The 18,852-nt window shown below is 41.2% G+C and overlaps 1 protein-coding gene across 3 annotated transcripts in view; it reads left to right on the forward strand.

Moving 5' to 3' along the window:
• The first annotated feature begins 8,195 nt into the window (after positions 1–8,195).
• LOC148777809 (uncharacterized) overlaps positions 8,196–18,852 on the forward strand; it is a 266,942-nt gene continuing 256,285 nt past the window's right edge. For 2 of the 3 annotated variants that reach the window (XR_016037367.1, XR_016037368.1), the window contains exons 1-2: positions 8,196–8,362; positions 14,294–14,373. Coding sequence is in view for 1 of the 3 variants with exons in the window: in XM_088836029.1 (XP_088692155.1) it covers positions 13,269–13,282; positions 14,294–14,373 (94 nt within the window). In the remaining 2 variants the exon portion in view is untranslated. Of the gene's footprint in view, positions 8,363–13,178; positions 13,283–14,293; positions 14,374–18,852 lie in introns of those variants that run through there. The other variant, XM_088836029.1, reaches the window with a different exon arrangement.

The following is an 18,852-nucleotide window of genomic DNA, read 5'->3' on the forward strand; positions in this document are numbered from 1 at the left end:
CAACATGGGTTTGGATCCCTGGGTTGGGAATATCACCTGGAGGAGGAAATGTCAACCCACTTCAGTATTTTTGCCTTGAAGAATCCCATGAACAGAGGAGCCTAGAGGGCCACAGTCCCTGGGGTCAAAAAGAGACGGAAACAACTGAGTAAGTGTGTCCTTGCATGTGTGTGCGCTCGCGCACGTGCACACACGCACACACACACACACACACAACCAAGTAGGGACTTCCCTGATGCTCTAGTGGCTAAGATTCCACGCTCTCAATTCAGGAGGCCTGGGTTCTATCCCAGGGAACTATTAATACAGCCCACATGCCATACATCGCAGTGAAGATCCAGAGTGCAGGAACTAAGACTCAACACAGCCAAATAAATAAATATATTTATAAAGAAAAGAACCAAGAAGATTTTTATAAACATGTTGTAAGTTCCAGCTGTGGTTAGGGTGGAGTGTTGTGGTTGTCCATCCATATAGCCTAGCTTTTATTTTACCTTTCTTGAAAAATATTCTCTCTCATAGTGCCCTATAGTTTTTCTTTAAAACCCTTGTCAGAATTTATTTATTTTGTTTTATATCATGTTTCTCACTGAGATTATTATATATAAGCACAACGAAGGCAGACGTTTATTTATTGGACTTGTCAAATTGTGTTCTCTAACATCTAACATAGAACTGACATATATCAGGAACTGAAAAATATTTTTTAAATTACTGATTAAATGCACTGAACTTTTATATCCTGAGTGTGTTCAAGTTTTTTCAGAAACTGGAAATTATTCTAGTGTTTGTGTAGGGATAAAATTAACCCAGATCATTAGAATGACTGTGGGAGAGAAAGTCAGGAAGGTTATTATTTAGCAAGTTTGAAAGTGCAGGATTACTGGAGAGCCAATCTCTGTGATCCTAGCTGCATGGAGTTGTGAAGTGGGTTATTCTCAGGAGGATGGCTGGAGCCACTGGAAGCTTCTGTTGATGATCTCAGCTGCCTGCTTATAGCAGGTGATTCCTGGGAGAAGCGCCGAAAGCCAAAGAGTGCTGCCAGCAATGATCTCATCTGCCTGCAAACAGCTGCTGCTGAGAAAAAGGATTCTTTTCTTTAAAATCTTTGTGAATGTCTCATTGGCAGGATCTAACCTTGAATGATGCTGAAAAGAGATTCTGGGACATGTAGTTCCATGATGTAGACTGGAGTGAGAGTTAAGTTGATGAAAGACAATTCAACACACTGAGTCATTAGGAGGGAGCTCCTAATTAAAGATAAACCAGACTGAAAGCTTCGTGATGAGAAAGATTTACTTTAAAAAAATTGATCTGTTCCCAGTAGTTGGGTGCTTATGGCTGATGGCTCGCTGAGCAACACTGAATCACATTCTGCTTCCGCAGTGTATGTAGACTTGTTTCTGGTGGGTGGCTACCTGTCTACTTTTCCTAGCTTCCCATGCATCTAAGTGAGACCATGTAACTGGTTCTTGCCAAGGCACTGAGAACAGAAGGGATGTGTATCTATTATGAATTAGGGTGGATAGGTGCCAGGACCTCAACTTTATGAGATCTCTTTCTTTTTGCTGTGGTCTGGCTGAGTGTAAAGCATTGGGCAGAGCACTCTGAAGATACCCTAGGACAAGGCAGAGTCATTGATGAGAATATCTGGGATTTTTGTCACCATTTGAACAAAAACTGCTGATCAGGAAAGTCTGATTTGACTTTGTATACAAGAACTAAATCGGGTGGTATAAAACCAATGAAATTTTGGGGTTGCTTGTCATAATCCTTGGTCACTCTTAAATTCTTCTTTTTTAAATTTATTTTATTGGAGGCAAATTACCTTACATTAATATATTGGTTGGTTTTGCCATACATTGACACGAATCCACCCCGGGTGTACATGTGTTCCCTTTCTTGAACCCCCCTCCCACCTCCTTCCCCATATCCCCCCTCCAGGTCATCCCCGTGCACCAGCCCCAAGCATCCTGTATCATTCGTTGAACCTGAACTGGTGATTCATTTCACATATGATAATATACGTGCTACAATGCCATTCTCCCCAATCATCCCACCTTCACCCTCTCCCACAGAGTCCCAAAGACTGTTCTATATACCTATGTCTCTTTTGCAGTCTCATATACAGGGTTCAGGTTATCATCTTTCTAAATTCCATATATATGCGTTAGTATACTATATTGATGTTTTTCTTTCTGGCTTACTTCACTCTGTATAATAGGCTTCAATTTCATCCACCTCATTAAAACTGATTCAAATGCAATACTCCATTGTGTATATGTACCAAAGCTTTCTTATCCATTCATCTGCAGATGGACATCTAGGTTGCTTCCATGTCCTGGCTATTATAAACAGTGCTGCAATGAACATTGGAGTACATGTGTCTCTTTCAATTCTGGTTTCCTTGGTGTGTATGCCCAGGAGTGCGATTGCTGGATCATATGGCAGTTCTATTTCAGTTTTTGAGGCATCTCCACACTGTTCTCCATAGTGGCTGTACTAGTTTGCATTCCCACCAACAGTGTAAGAGGGTTCCCTTCTCTCCACACCCTCTCCAGCATTTATTGCATGTAAACTTTTGGATAGCAGCCATTCTGACTGGTGTGAAATGGTATCTCATTGTGGTTTTGATTTGCATTTCTCTGATTATGAGGGATGTTGAGCATTTTTTCATGTATTTGTTAGCCATCTTTATGTCTTCTTTGGAGAAATGTCTGTTTAGTTCTTTGGCCCATTTTTTGATTGGGTCGTTTATTTTTCTGGAATTGAGCTGCAGGAGCTGCTTGTATATTTTGGAGATTAATCCTTTATCAGTTGCTTCATTTGCTATTATTTTCTCCCATTCTAAAGGCTGTCTTTTCATCTTGCTTATAATTTCCTTTGCTGTGCAGAAGCTTTTGATTTTAATTAGGTCCCATTTGTTTATTTTTGCTTTTATTTCCAATATTCTGGGAGGTGGGTCTTGGAGGATCCTGCTGTGATTTATGTCGGAGAGTGTTTTGCCTACATTCTCCTCTAGGAGTTTTATAGAATTTGATGTTACATTTAGCTCTCTAATCCATTTTGAGTTTATTTTGGTGTATAGTGTTAGGAAGTGTTCTAGTTTCATTCTTTTACAAGTGGCTGACCAGTTTTCCCAGCACCACTTGTTAAAGAGACTGTCTTTTCTCCATTTTATATTCTTGCCTCCTTTGTCGAAGATAAGGTGTCCATAGGTGCGTGGATTTATCTCTGGGCTTTCTATTTTGTTCCATTGATCTATATTTCTGTCTTTATGTCAGTACCATACTGTCTTGATGACCGTGGCTTTGTAGTAGAGCCTGAAGTCCGGCAGGTTAATTCCCCCAGTTCCATTCTTCTTCTTCAAGATTGCTTTGGCTATTCGAGGTTTTTTGTATTTCCATACAAATTGTGAGATTATTTGTTCTAGTTCTGTGAAAAATATCGTTGGTAGCTTGATAGGGATTGCATTGAATGTATAGATTACTTTGGGTGGTATACTCATTTTCACAATATTCATTCTTCCAATCCACGAACACGGTATATTTCTCCATCTATTAGTGTCCTCTTTGATTACATTCACTAGTGTTTTATAGTTTTCTATGTACAAGTCTTTTGTTTCCTTAGGTAGATATATTCCTAAGTATTTAATTCTTTTTGTTGCAACAGTGAATGAAATAGTTTCCTTAATTTCTCTTTCTATTTTCTCATTATTAGTGTATAGGAATGCAAGGGATTTCTGTGTGTTGATTTTATATCCTGCAACATTACTGTAATCATTGATTAGCTCTAGTAGTTTTCTGGTAGAGTCTTTAGGGTTTTCTGTGTAGAGGATCATGTCATCAGCAAACAGTGAAAGTTTTACTTCTTCTTTTCCAATTTGTATTCCATTTATGTCTTTTTCTGCTCTGATTGTTGTGGCCAAAACTTCCATAACTATGCTGAACAGTAGTGGTGAGAGTGGGCACCCTTGTCTTGTTCCTGACTTTAGGGGAAATGCTTTCAGTTTTTCACCATTGAGGATAATGTTTGCTGTGGGTTTGTCATATATAGCTTTTATTATGTTGAGATATGTCCCTTCTATTCCCACTTTCTGGAGGGTTTTTATCATAAATGGATGTTGTATTTTGTCAAAGACTTTCTCTGCATCTATTGAGATAATCATATGATTTTTATTTTTCAGTTTGTTAATGTGGTGTATTACGTTGATTGATTTGCGGATATTGAAGAATCCTTGCATTCCTGGGATAAAGCCCACTTGGTCATGATGTATGATCTTCTTAATATGTTGTTGGATTCTGATTGCTAGGATTTTGTTAAGGATTCTTGCATCTATGTTCATCAGTGATATTGGCCTGTAGTTTTCTTTTTTTGTGGGGTCTTTACCAGGTTTTGGGATTAGGGTGATGGTGGCCTCATAGAATGAGTTTGGAAGTTTCCCTTCCTCAGCAATTTTCTGGAAGAGTTTGAGTAGAATAGGTGTTAGCTCTTCTGTAAATTTTTGGTAGAATTCAGCTGTGAAGCTGTTTGGACCTGGGCTTTTGTTTGCTGGAAGATTTCTGATTACTTCCTCTAGTTCTGTGCTTGTGATGGGTCTGTTGAGATTTTCTATTTCTTTCTGGTTCAGTTTTGGCAAGGTGTATTTTTCTAGGAATTTGTCCATTTCTTCCAAGTTATTCATTTTATTGCCATATAATTGCTGATAGTATTCTCTAATAAACCTTTGTATTTCTGTGTTGTTGGTTGTGATCTCTCCATTTTCATTTCTAATTTTATTGATTTGGTTCTTCTCCCTTTGTTTCTTGATGAGTCTGGCTAGTGGTTTGTCAATTTTATTTACCTTCTCAAAGAACCAGCTTTTGGCTTTGTTGATTTTTGCTATGGTCTCTTTTGTTTCTTTTGCATTTATTTCTGCCCTAATTTTTACGATTTCTTTCCTTCTACTAACCCTGCGGTTCTTCATTTCTTCCTTTTCTAGTTTCTTTAGATCTAGAGTTAGGTTATTTAGATGACTTTTTTCTTGTTTCTTGAGGTGTGCCTGTATTGCTATGAACTTCCCCCTTAGCACTGCTTTTACAGTGTCCCAGAGGTTTTGGGTTGTTGTGTTTTCATTTTCATTCATTTCTATGCATATTTTGATTTCTCTTTTAATTTCTTCTATGATTTGTTCATTATTAAGCAGCATGTTGTTCAGCTTCCATATGTTGGCATTTTTAATAGTTTTTCTCCCGTAATTGAGATCTAAGCTTACTGCATTGTGGTCAGAAAAGATGCTTGAATGATTTCAATTTTTTTGAATTTCCCAAGGCTAGATTTATGGCCCAGGATGTGATCTATCCTGGAAAAGGTTCCATGTGCGCTTGAGAAAAAGGTGAAATTCATTGTTTTGGGGTGAAATGTCCTATAGATATCTATTAGGTCTAACTGGTCTATTGTATCATTTAAAGTTTGTGTTTCCTTGTTAATTTTCTGTTTATTTAATCTATCCATAGATGTAAGTGGGGTATTAAAGTCTCCCACTATTATTGTGTTATTGTTAATTTCCCCTTTCATACTTGTTAGTAATTGTCTTACATATTGCGGTGCTCCTATGTTAGGTGCATAAAAATTTATAATTGTTATATCTTCATCTTGGATTGATCCTTTGATCATTATGTAGTATCCTTCTTTGTCTCCTTTCACAGCCTTTGTTTTAAAATCTATTTTGTCTGATATGAGTATTGCTACTCCTGTTTTCTTTTGGTCTCTATTTGTGTTGAATATCTTTTTCCAGCCCTTCACTTTCAGTCTGTATGTGTCCCTCATTTTGAGGTGGGTCTCTTGTAGACAACATATATGGGGGTCTTGTTTTTGTATCCATTCAGCCAGCCTTTGTCTTTTGGTTGGGGCATTCAACCCATTTACGTTTAAGGTGATTATTAATAAGTATGATCCTGTTGTCATTTTCTTTATTGTTTTGGGTTCAAGTTTATATACCCTTTCTGTGTTTCCTGTCTAGAGAAGATCCTTTAGTATTTGTTGGAGAGCTGGTTTGGTGATGCTGAATTCTCTCAGCTTTTGCTTGTCTGTAAAGCTTTTGATTTCTCCTTCATATTTGAATGAGATCCTTGCTGGGTATAATAATCTGGGCTGTAGGTTACTTTCTTTCATCACTTTAAGTATATCTTGCCATTCCTTCCTGGCCTGAAGAGTTTCTGCTGAAAGATCAGCTGTTATCCTTATGGGGTCCCCTTGTGTGTTATTTGTTGTTTTTCCCTTGCTGCTTTTAATATTTGTTCTTTGTGTTTGATCTTTGTTAATCTGATTAATATGTGCCTTGGAGTATTTATCCTTGGGTTTATCCTGTTAGGGACTCTGTGTTTCTTGGACTTGGGTGATTATTTCCTTCCCCATTTTAGGGAAATTTTCAACTATTATCTCCTCAAGTATTCTCTCATGGTCTTTCTTTTTGTCTTCTTCTGGGACTCCTATGATTAGAATGTTGGGGCATTTAATATTGTCCCATATGTCTCTAATATTGTCCTCATTTCTTTTAATTCTTTTTTCTTTTTCCATCTGTTTCATTTATTTCTACAATTCTATCTTCTAGCTCTCTTATCCTGTCTTCTCCCTCCGTTATTCTACTGTTTGTTCCCTCCAGAGTGTTTCTGATCTCATTTATTGCATTATTCATTATATATTGACTATTTTTTATTTCCTCTAATTCCTTATTAACCATTTCTTGCATCTTCTCAATCCTTTTCTCCAGTTTATTTATCTGTAACTCCATTTTGCTTTCCAGATTTTGAATTATTTTCACAATTAAAATTTGAAATTCTTTATCGGGTAGGTTCCCTATATCTTCCTCTTTTGTTTGTGTTGGTGGGCATTTATCCTGTTCCTTTACTTGCTGGGTATTTCTCTGCCTCTTCATCTTGCTTATATTGCTGTGTTTGGGATGGCCTTTCCGTCTTCTGGTAGTTTGTGGAGTTCTCTTTATTATGTAGTTATCTCATTGTGTGTGTGGTTGGATGGGTGACTTGTCAAGGTTCCCTGGTTAGGGAAGCTTGTGTCAGTGTTCTGGTGGGTGGAGCTGGATTTCTTCTCTCTGGAGTGCAATGAAGTGTCCAGTAATGAGTTTGAGATGTCAGTGGGTTTGCAGTGGCTTTGGGCAGTCTGTCTATTGAAGCTCAGTGCTATTCTCCTGTGTTGCTGGATAGTTTGTGTATTATGTCTTTCACTGAAACTTGTTGACCCTTGGGTGGTGCCTGGTTTCAGTGTATGTATGGAGGCATTTGATGAGTACCTATGAATTAATGTTCTCTGGAACAGGAGATCTCTGGTGTTCTCAGGATTTGGCCTTAAGCCTCTGCCTCTGGTTTTCAGTCTTATTCTTGCAGTAGGCTCAAGGCTTCTCCCTCTGTTACTTCCAAGGCAGTTCCTTCTGTTGAAAAAGCTCTTCTGTTTTCTGGTCTCCTCAGTGTCTAATTCCCGTCCTGACACCAGGATGTGGTGGCGGACACGTTTTTGTTTTTTTTCCCGGCTCACCTGTTCAGTCCTGCTGTGGGGAGGGAGGAACACAGCTAACAAATATCCCTGGCATCTGTGGGGAGTGCTCGCTGTGTCTTGGCTACACTGGGAATGCTCCCGCTCAAGGCGTGTGTGCTTTCCCTGTTTATGCTGCTTAGACTCTAGGTTGCTCTGCTGGGAGCTGTCTGCAGCTGGCGCTGGGTTGCATGCACTTCCCAGGTCTGAGCGGCTCAGGTTCAGGTCCTCGGGTACTCCACAAAGGCGCAGACTTGGCTGGGCCTGCGTTTTGTGCCTTCCCCAGTCCGAGCAGCTCAGGTGACCAGGCGTTTGGCGAGCATGGTCACTGTGACTTATCGCCTTCCCGGTCCCTGCCGCTTGGTTTCCTGGGAGTACAACCGGCGCACTTTTTCAGGCAGATATCGACCAGCCCAACCCAAGAATTCCTGGCCAGCAAGGGAGCCTGCCTGCAGCTTGGCACGGGAAGCCTCTCTGGGGCCACGAATGCCCCCGCCCTGGCGCGGGCTGCCCTCCCTGCCGGCGTCGGCGGGGGGCTGGGGGCTGGGCCGCCCACTGCTGGCTCACTCCGCTCAGCGCCCCGTTCTGTGGGCGGGACTGGTGGAGTCCTGGGTTGGGGCTTTTCGCAGGCTTTTCACAGCCTTTTTGCCTTTTAGCTGCAGCTTCTGCTTTGCTATTTTAAGTTCACACCCTCAGTTTTCCCTGGGGTGTTCAAGCCCGGTTCTCCCTCTAAGCTCCGCTGCCCGTGCCTCCCTGCCCAGCCCCCACCTGCTAGTGGGGGGCGCGGGCGTCTGCGCCACTTCTCCGCTGAGAGTTTCCTCTGGGCACTTAGTCTGTGAGTTTTAATTATTTATGTATTTTGTCTCCCAGTTACGCGGCCCTCTGAGGTTCCACTCGCCAGTGTTTCCATGTGTTTGGAAACTTCTCTTTTTTTTAAGCCTCCCTTCCTGGGACGGAGCTCCGTCCCTCCCTCTTTTGTCTTTTTGTCTCTCTTTTTATCTTTTATAATATTTCCTACCTCCTTTTGATGACTATGGGCTGCTTTTCTGAGTGCCTGATGTCCTCTGCCAGTATTCAGAAATTATTTTGTGGGATTTACTCAGTGTTCAAATGTTCTTTCGCTGATTTTGTGGGGGAGAAAGTGGTGGCCCTGTCCTATTCCTCCGCCATCTTCCTGTGCTCCTCACTCTTAAATTCGTAAGAAATATTCAATGACTAAATGAATAAAGCAGAAAGGTTTACCATGCCCTTTGCAAATTCTTCCCCAGGGGCTTCCCTGGTGGCTCAGATAATAAAGAACCTGGCTGCAATGCAGGAGGCCTGGGTTCAATCCCTGGTTTGGGAAGATCCAACTGTTTTGTGTGCTTCTTCCCTCAACTCCTTATACACTCCCCAAATGCTGTTCAAACATAGGACAAAGAGAGTTTGGTAACTAATTAGAAAGGATCTCCCATTGTTAGAAACTGAAAACTCTTTGTAACACAACTTTCTGATCAAGACTTTGTAGAAAAAAACAATCATAAACAGGTGATAGATGGGTCATAACTAGCATAACATAGCTAACTTGCTTGGTTAAAACCCAGAACTACCAATAAATACTTTAAGTTTAGAATTCCTACTGGAAAAACTAAAGATAAGTAAGGACCCTGGAAGCCTGTAATACACCTGAAATTTCACTCCAATCTCGTAATAGGATCAAGTATTGAGAATTAGCCAGGAAACTATTCTCTGATAAATCTTCAAATCCCTGTACTAAATCATTTTAATCCTAGAAGCAGAGATAAAAATAATAGACAACAACAGCAAAGTGAAAGGCACTATAGTAAGTGCTTTCCGTGTACCACTGACTATTAATCCCGTGCACATAACAATATACTCTCATTATTATCATGCCACCTTTATGATGAGAAAACTGATGCACAGAGAGAAATGTGGGAGAGGGGAGGAGTAAATTAGGAGCTGGGGCTGAACATACACGCACTACTATACGTAAGATAGGTAACCAGCAAGGACCTTCTGTAGGGAACTCCACTCAGTGTTCTGTGATAACCTATATGAGAAAAGAATCTTAAAAAATATATATATATATATATATATAAAACTAAATCTCTTTGCTATACACCTGAAAATAGCACAACATTGTAAATCAACTATATTCCAATAAAATTAAAAAAGAAAAACCCTGGTGCTCAGAGAGATTAAGAAATATTCCTAAGGCCACATAGCTATTTAATACTTTTTTTTTGATCTAGAAAGTAATCTACGTATTTGTCGATGATTTGTCTCATATAGTCACTACCCATAGGAGGAAGTTTTCATACACTTTTTGCAAGCTGCATTTGGTCATCATTTTCTTTACTAAATACCATGCTAAAGATTTGCCAAGATATTTCTCTTGATTTCATGTTTTTCATTTTATACTCCTTTCTCCACTTCTGTACACCGCATTTATTATAGAATTGATCCCCTTTTTCCCGCTCATTGCTTTAAAAATCAGAGGCAATTTGGTTAAAGTGGTTTCATTGATTTAGGGACTGAAAAATGTTATCTTAATCTTTTTCAGATCATTTTAGTACCTTAAAACTAGAAATTAAAAGGGCTTTCTTGGAATTTCCCTGGTGGTTCAGTCATTAAGAATCTGCCTTCCAATGCAGGGTTCATGGGTTTGATCCCTGGTAGGGGAACTTAAGTTACCACATACTGTGGGGCAACCAAGCCCCTGTGTGGCAACTACTGAACCTGTGAGTTCTGGAGTCCAAGCACCAAAAGGAAAGATCTCACCACTAAGAATCGACATCAGCCAAATACATACATACATAAATACATATTTTTTTAAAGGTCTTTCTTGAAGAAATTTTGTTTATAACAAAAGCAAGCTTCAGTTCCATGCCTATGTCAAACTTTCACAAAATAAAAACCTAAAAACTAAATAAAATAAAGTGAGAGTTTTAAGTTTGATCAACATGATCCAATAGCAACTGCTGCTGTGAGTGCAACTGCTATGGTTATTCTTCTTGTTGCCACAATTATTTATTGAATGCCCAGTCTTTTCACTCACCATACTAGGTACTTACACACAAAACACTAATCTTTAAAATAACCCCATGAAGTAAATGTTATTATTTCTATTTTACAGGTGAGTAAGCTGAGGCTAGGGACTTCCCTGGTGGCTCGGTGGTAAAGAATCTGCCTGCCAGTGCAGGTGATGTGGGTTTGATCCCTGGGTCAGGAAGATCCCTTATGGCAACCGGCTCCTGTATTCTTGCCTGGGAAATCCAATGGATAGAGGGGACTGGTGGGCTACAGTCCATGGGGTCACAAAAGAGTTGGACATGACTTAGTGACTAAACAACAGCAGCAATAAGCTGAGGCTAAGCGAGGTTAAAAAACTTTCCTTAAGGACAAAGATAGGGCTAGTTAGTGACACATCAGGTTTGATCCAGATTTCAAGCTCCTGCTATCTTTTATTACACCATGCTGCCTCTCTGAACTCATTTTATTGTTTTTTAAAAATTATTTTTTATTGGAGTATAGTTGTTTTACAATATTGTGTTAGTTTTGGCTGTATGGCAAACTGAGAGGCTTTATTTTAAAATGAAAGCGTGACTTTATTATTTACTGAGTGGCTGCTTAAATTTAACTTTTACATTGTCACCGAAGAACTACCCTTTCTAATACTCAGTTATTCCCACCCAGAAAGCTTATCCCCCAGTTGACCAGCCTTAGGGTCTGGGAGAGGAACTAACATATGGCTTGTTAGAGTAGTGACTCTACACACTGAATCACCTGGGAAACCTTGACAATCCTACCATCTGAGTTTCCTACTCAGAGATCCTGATTTAATTGGTATGGGCACGGGGAATTTTCAAATTTACCCAAGGATTTCTAATGTGAAGCCAATACTGAGAACTAGGGAGTAACTAGGCTCGCTCTGGGAGCCTGAGTCACCACACTGAAGACCCTTGGAATTCATAGGAAGGATGGAATTAACCAGCCACTACTGTGACTTTCCTCTTATATAATTTCTTCACAATTCCTATTTCTTTCTTTTTCTCTCTTTGAAAACCCAAGGCTGTCCAGTGAGAAAGCATGTGGGTCTCAGAGTTGTTCTGGGAAATTAGACTTTTGGAGGCTGGCTAAACTGGATAAGAATCCATTCTTTGGGTTGGCTAGGCTGGCTGGGAGATGAATAGATTAGAGATGTGGAGATAAATTAGAGAGTGAGGAAATATGGTACAGTGGAAAAAATTAACTTGGAATTAAAACACTTGGATTCATTTCTGGCTTTGCCACTTACTGTGTGTGACTGATTCATTTCCCATTTTAGTTGAAAAAAATCTGACTTTTTGATTTCTGAAGTATTTTCTGGCTTAACAAGTATCAGTAGAGGAAAAGAGTGGGATGTAATTAAAGTTAAGGAAGCAATGCCTGGGTAGGTTCCAGAATTTTCTACTTATGTTGGTTTGCAGAAAGCTGGAGGGAATCCTGCTTCTCCCAACACCTTCCTAGTTTCAGAAGGCATCATGAAACATCATGAGGAAAGGACTGTGATTCCAGGGAGTGGCTGGGGGGTTTCCCCATTACTTAGTTTCCGACTGTCCTGGCTCACATGGTGTTTGCTCTGTGTCTACTTGGCATTTCTCTATTTTCTTTCCCACTTCCTGACACCTACACTTGCCTGATCAACCATTGCTGGTACTCAGCTAGGTCTAGTTTAGTCCAACAGGGTGTTTTGCCCTGGATCCAGGGAATGGAGAGCTCTGCTCCTTCGTCTGAAGTGTAGTGGCTGCATCAGGGTGGAGAGGGCTGTGGTGGGTCTTTGTGAGACTTACTGACCGTAGTAGCCATGTCCTCTATCTTTATCTCTCATGAGTGTAAGATGGGCATGAGTCAGCACAGGGATAAACCTCCCTTCCTGAATTTCCTCCGCATATAAAGGGGGGTGCTTTGGAGAGGGGAACTAATCCAGGATCTTTGAAACCCTTGGATCTCAGTGCAGAACGAGGGCAGCAGAAGCATTTCAGAGGTTTGGACTACCTTTGAATTCAACAGGATATGTTCCAGCTGAGAGAGGACTGGAGAGGTGTTATTTTCCCTCTGGGTCCCCAGTCCCTGATGTTCCACACTATGGAGGGTGCCTAAGGGGAGATGGTGGCAGGGGTTTTCTTCACCTGTGGTTTGGGGAATGGTCACCATCTACCTAGTGGTTCTGAAACCTTAGAAGTTGGAATCATCTGGAGTCTTCCAAAACTATTTAGTTGCCTGACTCCAACAGGACTGATGAAAGATTCAATGAATACATAATGAAGAGAGGACACAGGGAAGCAGATCTCATCTGACAAGATGAAATGGGCACAGAGAGGAGTTCAAGTGCCCACAGTCACTTCCTGCCAATGAAGGCTGCCTAGAGTCTGGAAAGAGGAAGAGGGGAAGGCAAAAGAAGCCAGGGTAGAGCTTGGAGCAATGTAACCCCTGCACCAGGACACCAGCATCACCTGGGAGCTTCTTAGAAATGCAAATTCTGGGGCCCCACCCACACGTCCTTTATCCGAAACTCTGGGGGGTGGGCTCTGCGGGCAGGCTTAACAAGCCCCCAGATGATGCTCATATCTGTGAACCACTGTCTTAGAAGAACCGCATTTCTTTCCCACCCTGCTCCAGGCCTGAGTTCAGATACATGAGGAGAAGATTCCTGAAATGGGAGCTCAAGGAACAGGATGAGGTGTTGTGAGACCTGAGCAATGTGTGGAAGGAGGTAGGGGGCCAGGCCTTGTTTCAGGGACCAGGGGAGGATGGCACGCCTCTCTGACTTGTCCTTCACTCTGGTATGGGGAAGGGGCAGTTCTTTCTCCACTCATGTAGGGTCTGACTTATTTTTCCTGGCTGGTGGCTCTTGGGGTCCTGTGTGTGCCTTTCCTGGTGCATGGACCTCTGCAGTAGGGCAACCACAATGGTTGCTGCTAGTTTGCAACCTGGCCTTCCTACACAGAGGGCATGGAGGGAGGGAAGAAAGAGGCAGTCACTCCCATTTCCTAGGCAGCAGTCCTAATAAGCAAAGAAATCTATTTACCAGGCTGTCTCAGAGACTGCGAGACAAGTAGATTTCTGCACTTGTGCACCATAATCTTAAGAGTTTATAGTGTCCTCAGCTGGGTTCAGTCCTGCACACCATCCACAAGGGTTCAATAACATAGCACGTCTCAAGGCTGCATCCTTGAAGTGGCTCTGACTGTGGGAACCTTGCAGAATGTACATTTCAAGGAGCAGGAGTTTCCAGTTGTCCGGGTCTAGTGTAAGGGTCAACCCACGGTCATGTCCTCTCCATTTATTTTTCATTAGTCCCTCAGTCCTCTCCGACTCTCTGAGACCACATGGACCTTAGCCCACCAGGCTCCACCATCCATGGAATTCTCCAACAAGAATACTGGAGTCAGTTGCCATGCCCTGCTTCAGGGGATCTTCCTGACCCAGGAATCAAACCCTGGTCTCCTACATTGTGGGCAGACTCCCCACGGACTGAGCCACACCATGTCCTCTCCATAACCTCCTCCAATAGCTTTTAATCCACCAGAAGGTGCAGTATGACTAGGAGCTGAGGAGGAAGGAGCAGGAGCCGAGGCAGCCCCCAGAGTAGGTACGGTAAGATGCCAGGAGAAGTGGATGCCCCAGGGGTAGTTGGTCTTCGGAGGTGGAGGGCAGTGTCCCCGGGAGAAAGATCCTTACTTTCCATGGCACTCACGCACTGTCCTTCTCTCTTCCCACCCAGAGACTGGCATTCTCAACAACCTGAAGCAGTGGTCAGATGGGAAGCAGACCACCGCAATGAAAACACGCAGCCGACTAATGGTAAGCATGGAAGGGGCATTTCCGCAGAGACCAGGTGTATAGGCTTGCAAGAAGCAAGCTGGAACAAATGCTTTGAGTTTTGAGCTGCTTGTTTCTTTCTTGTAGTATTGTTCCATTTTGTAGAAAGAAGGGAGAAGCTGTTCCACACAAGGGTGAGAAACCTCCAGAAGCAGGAGGCAACAGGGCCCAGGGGAAATGAGGAAGTCAAGTAGTTGCTGACCATGCTAGACAGGGGTGTGGCTGAATGCCTGGGCTGCCTCGGGACAGTCTCGCTGTGAGTTTTCATGTGGTGGAGAGGGAGGGATAAGCCTTGGGTCTGGTGCCTGAAGGACACAGATGTTTCTCATGTGCTTAATGAGGTCGGGGAGGGGAGTGGTGTTTTTCTCCAGGAACTCACCCTGTTTAACAGGAGCCAGCTGTGAAACAGTCCATTTCCTAGAAGGCTTCTGCTTGGGGGTCCTCCAAAGCTGCAGGATTGATAGATCCAGTTCATTGAATGCCCAGTTTTCCCTCATCTTTCCCCCTCTGTACTACCTTCCACACTCTTGAAAGCTCAGGTGACCATAGCTGTGGATTGTGTTGACTTGTGGAAACCCTGGAGGTGGAATTATTTATGGGATTATTTTTGTTTCATTGTTGGAGAAAGCCCTGCTATTTTAATCGTTCTGGTTTCAGTGAAGAATGAAACTTTTACTGACATAGTTATGGGCATTAGGCCTGAGTGTATTGGTTTTCAGGGGATGATGAGTCATGGAACAAAATCTGTTGGGAGCAAGGAGAATCGAATAAAAGTATGATGAAGTCCTCTTCCCTCAAAAAAAAAAAAAAAAAAAAAACCAAAAAGGGTGTAATAGTGTAATATCTTACATTGGCCAAAGACTTAGAAATGATAAATAAAATTTATCCATTTATCTTTACTTATCTTTACTCCTCCTCTTTCCCTTTGTTAACACCTTATCCTTTTTAAAATGTATTTTTAATTGGAGAATAATTGCTTTACAATGTTGTATTGGTTTCTGCGGTACAGCAAGATGAATGAGCTGTAAGTATACATGTATTCCCTCCTCCTTGAGTCCCAATCCCACCCCTCCAGGTTGTCACTGAGCCCCAAGCTCAGTTCCCTGTTGACACCATATCTTGATTGAAGTTTAGATGAGAGAACTAATATTCCACAGTAGAAATGGGACCGTTGTGGGAAAGGGGGCAGGGAGGGTGGGATAAGATGCAGGACCTAGACAGTTGAGTTAGGAACATGGATTTAAGAGTCTCTCATATCATCTACCAGTTTTCACACTGGGAAGTAAGTACCAGAGAAGGGGTTTTCAGTAGGTGAGAATGGACCAGATGGGTAAGTTCAACATCTGAATTTCTTTAAGAAGTGGTAATTTAGTTTTGGTGTAGCTTGAGGAAGAAGTGGGAGCGGGGAGTTGAGGAAATGATGAGCTCATAGAATGGTGCTTGCTATATTGTCTAGATAACCCTAGGTAACTGTTCCTATCTCTTGACCATTTTTAAGAACAAGGATAACATGTTTTGGTGTGTATAAGTCACCCTGTCAATACAGGAAAGAGACGCAGGAGGGAGGGAAGGATTATTTTACCAGTAAGAGTTGAGCACTTACCACAATCTTCATATTCTCCTTCCTACCCCATCAAGCCCCTTTTGATTTTTGTTGGTATATTGAGTTTTGTCTGAATATAATACATTAAAAATACCTTTATCTTTCCAGATATAACACAAATGTTTTATAAAACTTTACAATAACTGTAATTATGTATACATGCAGGTTGACACCACACTTCTGGTTGACAGTCATTCACTTCCCCTCTTTCTAACTCAGAGACCATCTATGACAGAGCCTGAAAGGGATGAATAACATTCCTAGCTTCCCCTGCAGTTAGAGATAGCCATGTGTCCTAGTTTTGGCCAATTAATATAAGGAGATATCGTTGGAAAACTCCTGGGAAATTTTGATTAAAAAGAAATATGTATGTAGAAACCTCTTTCCACCCTCCCATCCCCTCATGGCTGTGTGAGGAATGATGTCTGTCTGGGTAGTAGCTCTGATTTCAAGAGGATGAAAGCTAACCTGCTTAAGATAAGTAGTGGATGGGTGGAAGATACCTTGGTCTTTAAGGAAATTGTTGGACCAGTCCATTATAAAAGACTGATTGCATACCTCTGTACTTACTGTACGAGGCCACCAAAACCACATTGCTTTTTTAGAGCTCATTCTGTAACTTGCCACTTGACATGACAGTCTTTTTTGTCATGGCTTACCTATTTTTGAAATCTATATCTTGCTGTGTTGGTTGGTTGACTGAAATAGTCGAGTACCTGTTTGGTTGTTCCCCTCTCCTGCTGACCCCAGAAAGTTTGCAAGAATGGTATGCAAAAATTTGAGGAAATATATCTGAGAATGTTTTTGCCTTCAAATGTGAATTCATTTCATCACAGAATTCTTGCCTTACAATTGGTATGGAAATTTCAGGGAAATAATTGCCCCATTATTTCCTGCCATTAAAGAGCTCAGCCCTGGCCTGATTTTTCCTTTTCTTCTCCTCCCACCTTCCCCCACCTCCAATATTTTACCATGATGTAACATGAGTTCTGGCTATTTTTCTTAATTTATCACGAGCCCTTTTATCTGCTTGCATTTTTCTCAGGTTAGGAAAATTTTCTTCTTTTTACATTCTGTACTCTGTTTTAAACCAGTCACAAAGATATCAAACCATTTACTAGACGAATACCCATTAGTCATATATTAGATACCTGTTTCTCATATTTTACCTACTTATTGTTACTTTTCAGTCTAATTCTGATTCTCTGCCATCTCGTTTCTGTAGTTGAATCTAATCTTTGCTTCTTCTGGTGCTGCTTAAAATGCCACTATTTTGTTTTCTTTTTTCCTCCTCAATGTGTTTTTTCATCTGTGGTCTTATATATTCTGTCCCTTTCTCTTGTCTGATTAATGTTCTTTAATTTCCCTGTGGGTGATGTAAATGGAATCTGACATTATTATTATATTTTGCTTGCTAAGTAGTATTTACTTGGTTATTTCCTTTTAGAACTTAAGGTGTCCATCTGAATGAATTAGGTTAAATTATCAGTCTGAGGGGGTTGGGAAGGAAGAGAAATACATCCACAGAAAGAACCTGATCTTTCCTGTTTGGGAGTTTGAAACTACTGTCCTAGGGCCATGCTTCTTTTACTACAGGCATATAATACTACTAGGTCCAGCCCTGCTTTGTCAGTAGAAATACAGACTGCTCTTATTCTGCATTCTGAAAGGCCAGGATTCCTCTCGTAGTGAGGTAGCATAGCGCTGGTATGTGCTGGTGATAGAACACCAAGCTGAGTGATGCCAGCCTCGTCTCTAGCCCTGTCTCCTCTAATTTAAAGGTACTTAGGTTTTCCCTAGGATTTCCCTACTACTTTCCTGTGTCTCATTACTACTCCTGGGGAAAGGGAATCATGGCTATATTCCTGATGAGTCCTTCAAGCTAATCCCATCTTCATGGTAGCCAGGAAAAAATCCGTAGTGCTTTTGCCATGACTTGTTGAAGAGGTTGAAAAACAGTACATTTTCCAGACACTCTTAGCTAGGACTCTGGATTTAGGTTTAATGATTTGGATACATTTATATGGGATTTGGAAGAGAGGAGTGCGGTATAGGCTATTCCGCTACCTTCTGACAGCAAGTGCCATTTTATGATATCTATTTTTGTTGTGACTTCCTGATTATCAGGTGACAGCTTCTGAGTTCTGCAGGCAGGTGCCCGATTATAGAGCTGTCCATTTTTTCATAGCTTGATCCTGGATTGTGTTTCTCAGTCATTTTGGAAAAGTTAATATTTTATTATTTGTTAAATTTTATAATGATTCTGATAGCCATCTAAAATCATGCAAAGCTTTATGCTTAAGTTCACTAGAATAAAATAGAATAGATTCACTATCTACGACTGGAATCTGATCAGTGTGAACTCTGATGCAGATTCTCCCCTATTTTTCCTTTGTGATTTGGCTGAGTTTTTAGGAAGGACTTTGGATATCTACTATCATACCACCATTTTTCCAAAAGTCTCTTTCTGATATATTTCAGATGTTTGTGTAATCAAAGCTGTCTCTGCTTTTCCTCTGATTTTTTTCTTTGGAAATTTGCTTAGGAAGTAAGATAATACTTTCATGGAGATTTCATATACACCCTACATCTTCAAAGCCTTGTTGGTTGTTGGGTGTATAAATCCCAGTCATTTGACTATAAACCAGATAACATCTTTCACATGACTCATTTCCTGCTGAGTGTATTTTGTGACAGGAAGTTTAATTTTATAGCCGTTCTGAATTTTTGATGCCATGTGTTTCTTTTCTTCGAGTTTCACGTCAGGCATTGTTCATTTTGTTGGTGTTCACTCTCTTGCCCTCATGGAGCTTACTGTATTGAGAGAATGAGATAAAGAGACTGATAAAGCAAATGGG

Source organism: Moschus berezovskii, chromosome 5, assembly GCF_049115385.1.
Source record: "Moschus berezovskii isolate FMDL1 chromosome 5, NW_MosBer_1.0, whole genome shotgun sequence".
Taxonomy (NCBI): Eukaryota; Metazoa; Chordata; class Mammalia; order Artiodactyla; family Moschidae; genus Moschus; species Moschus berezovskii.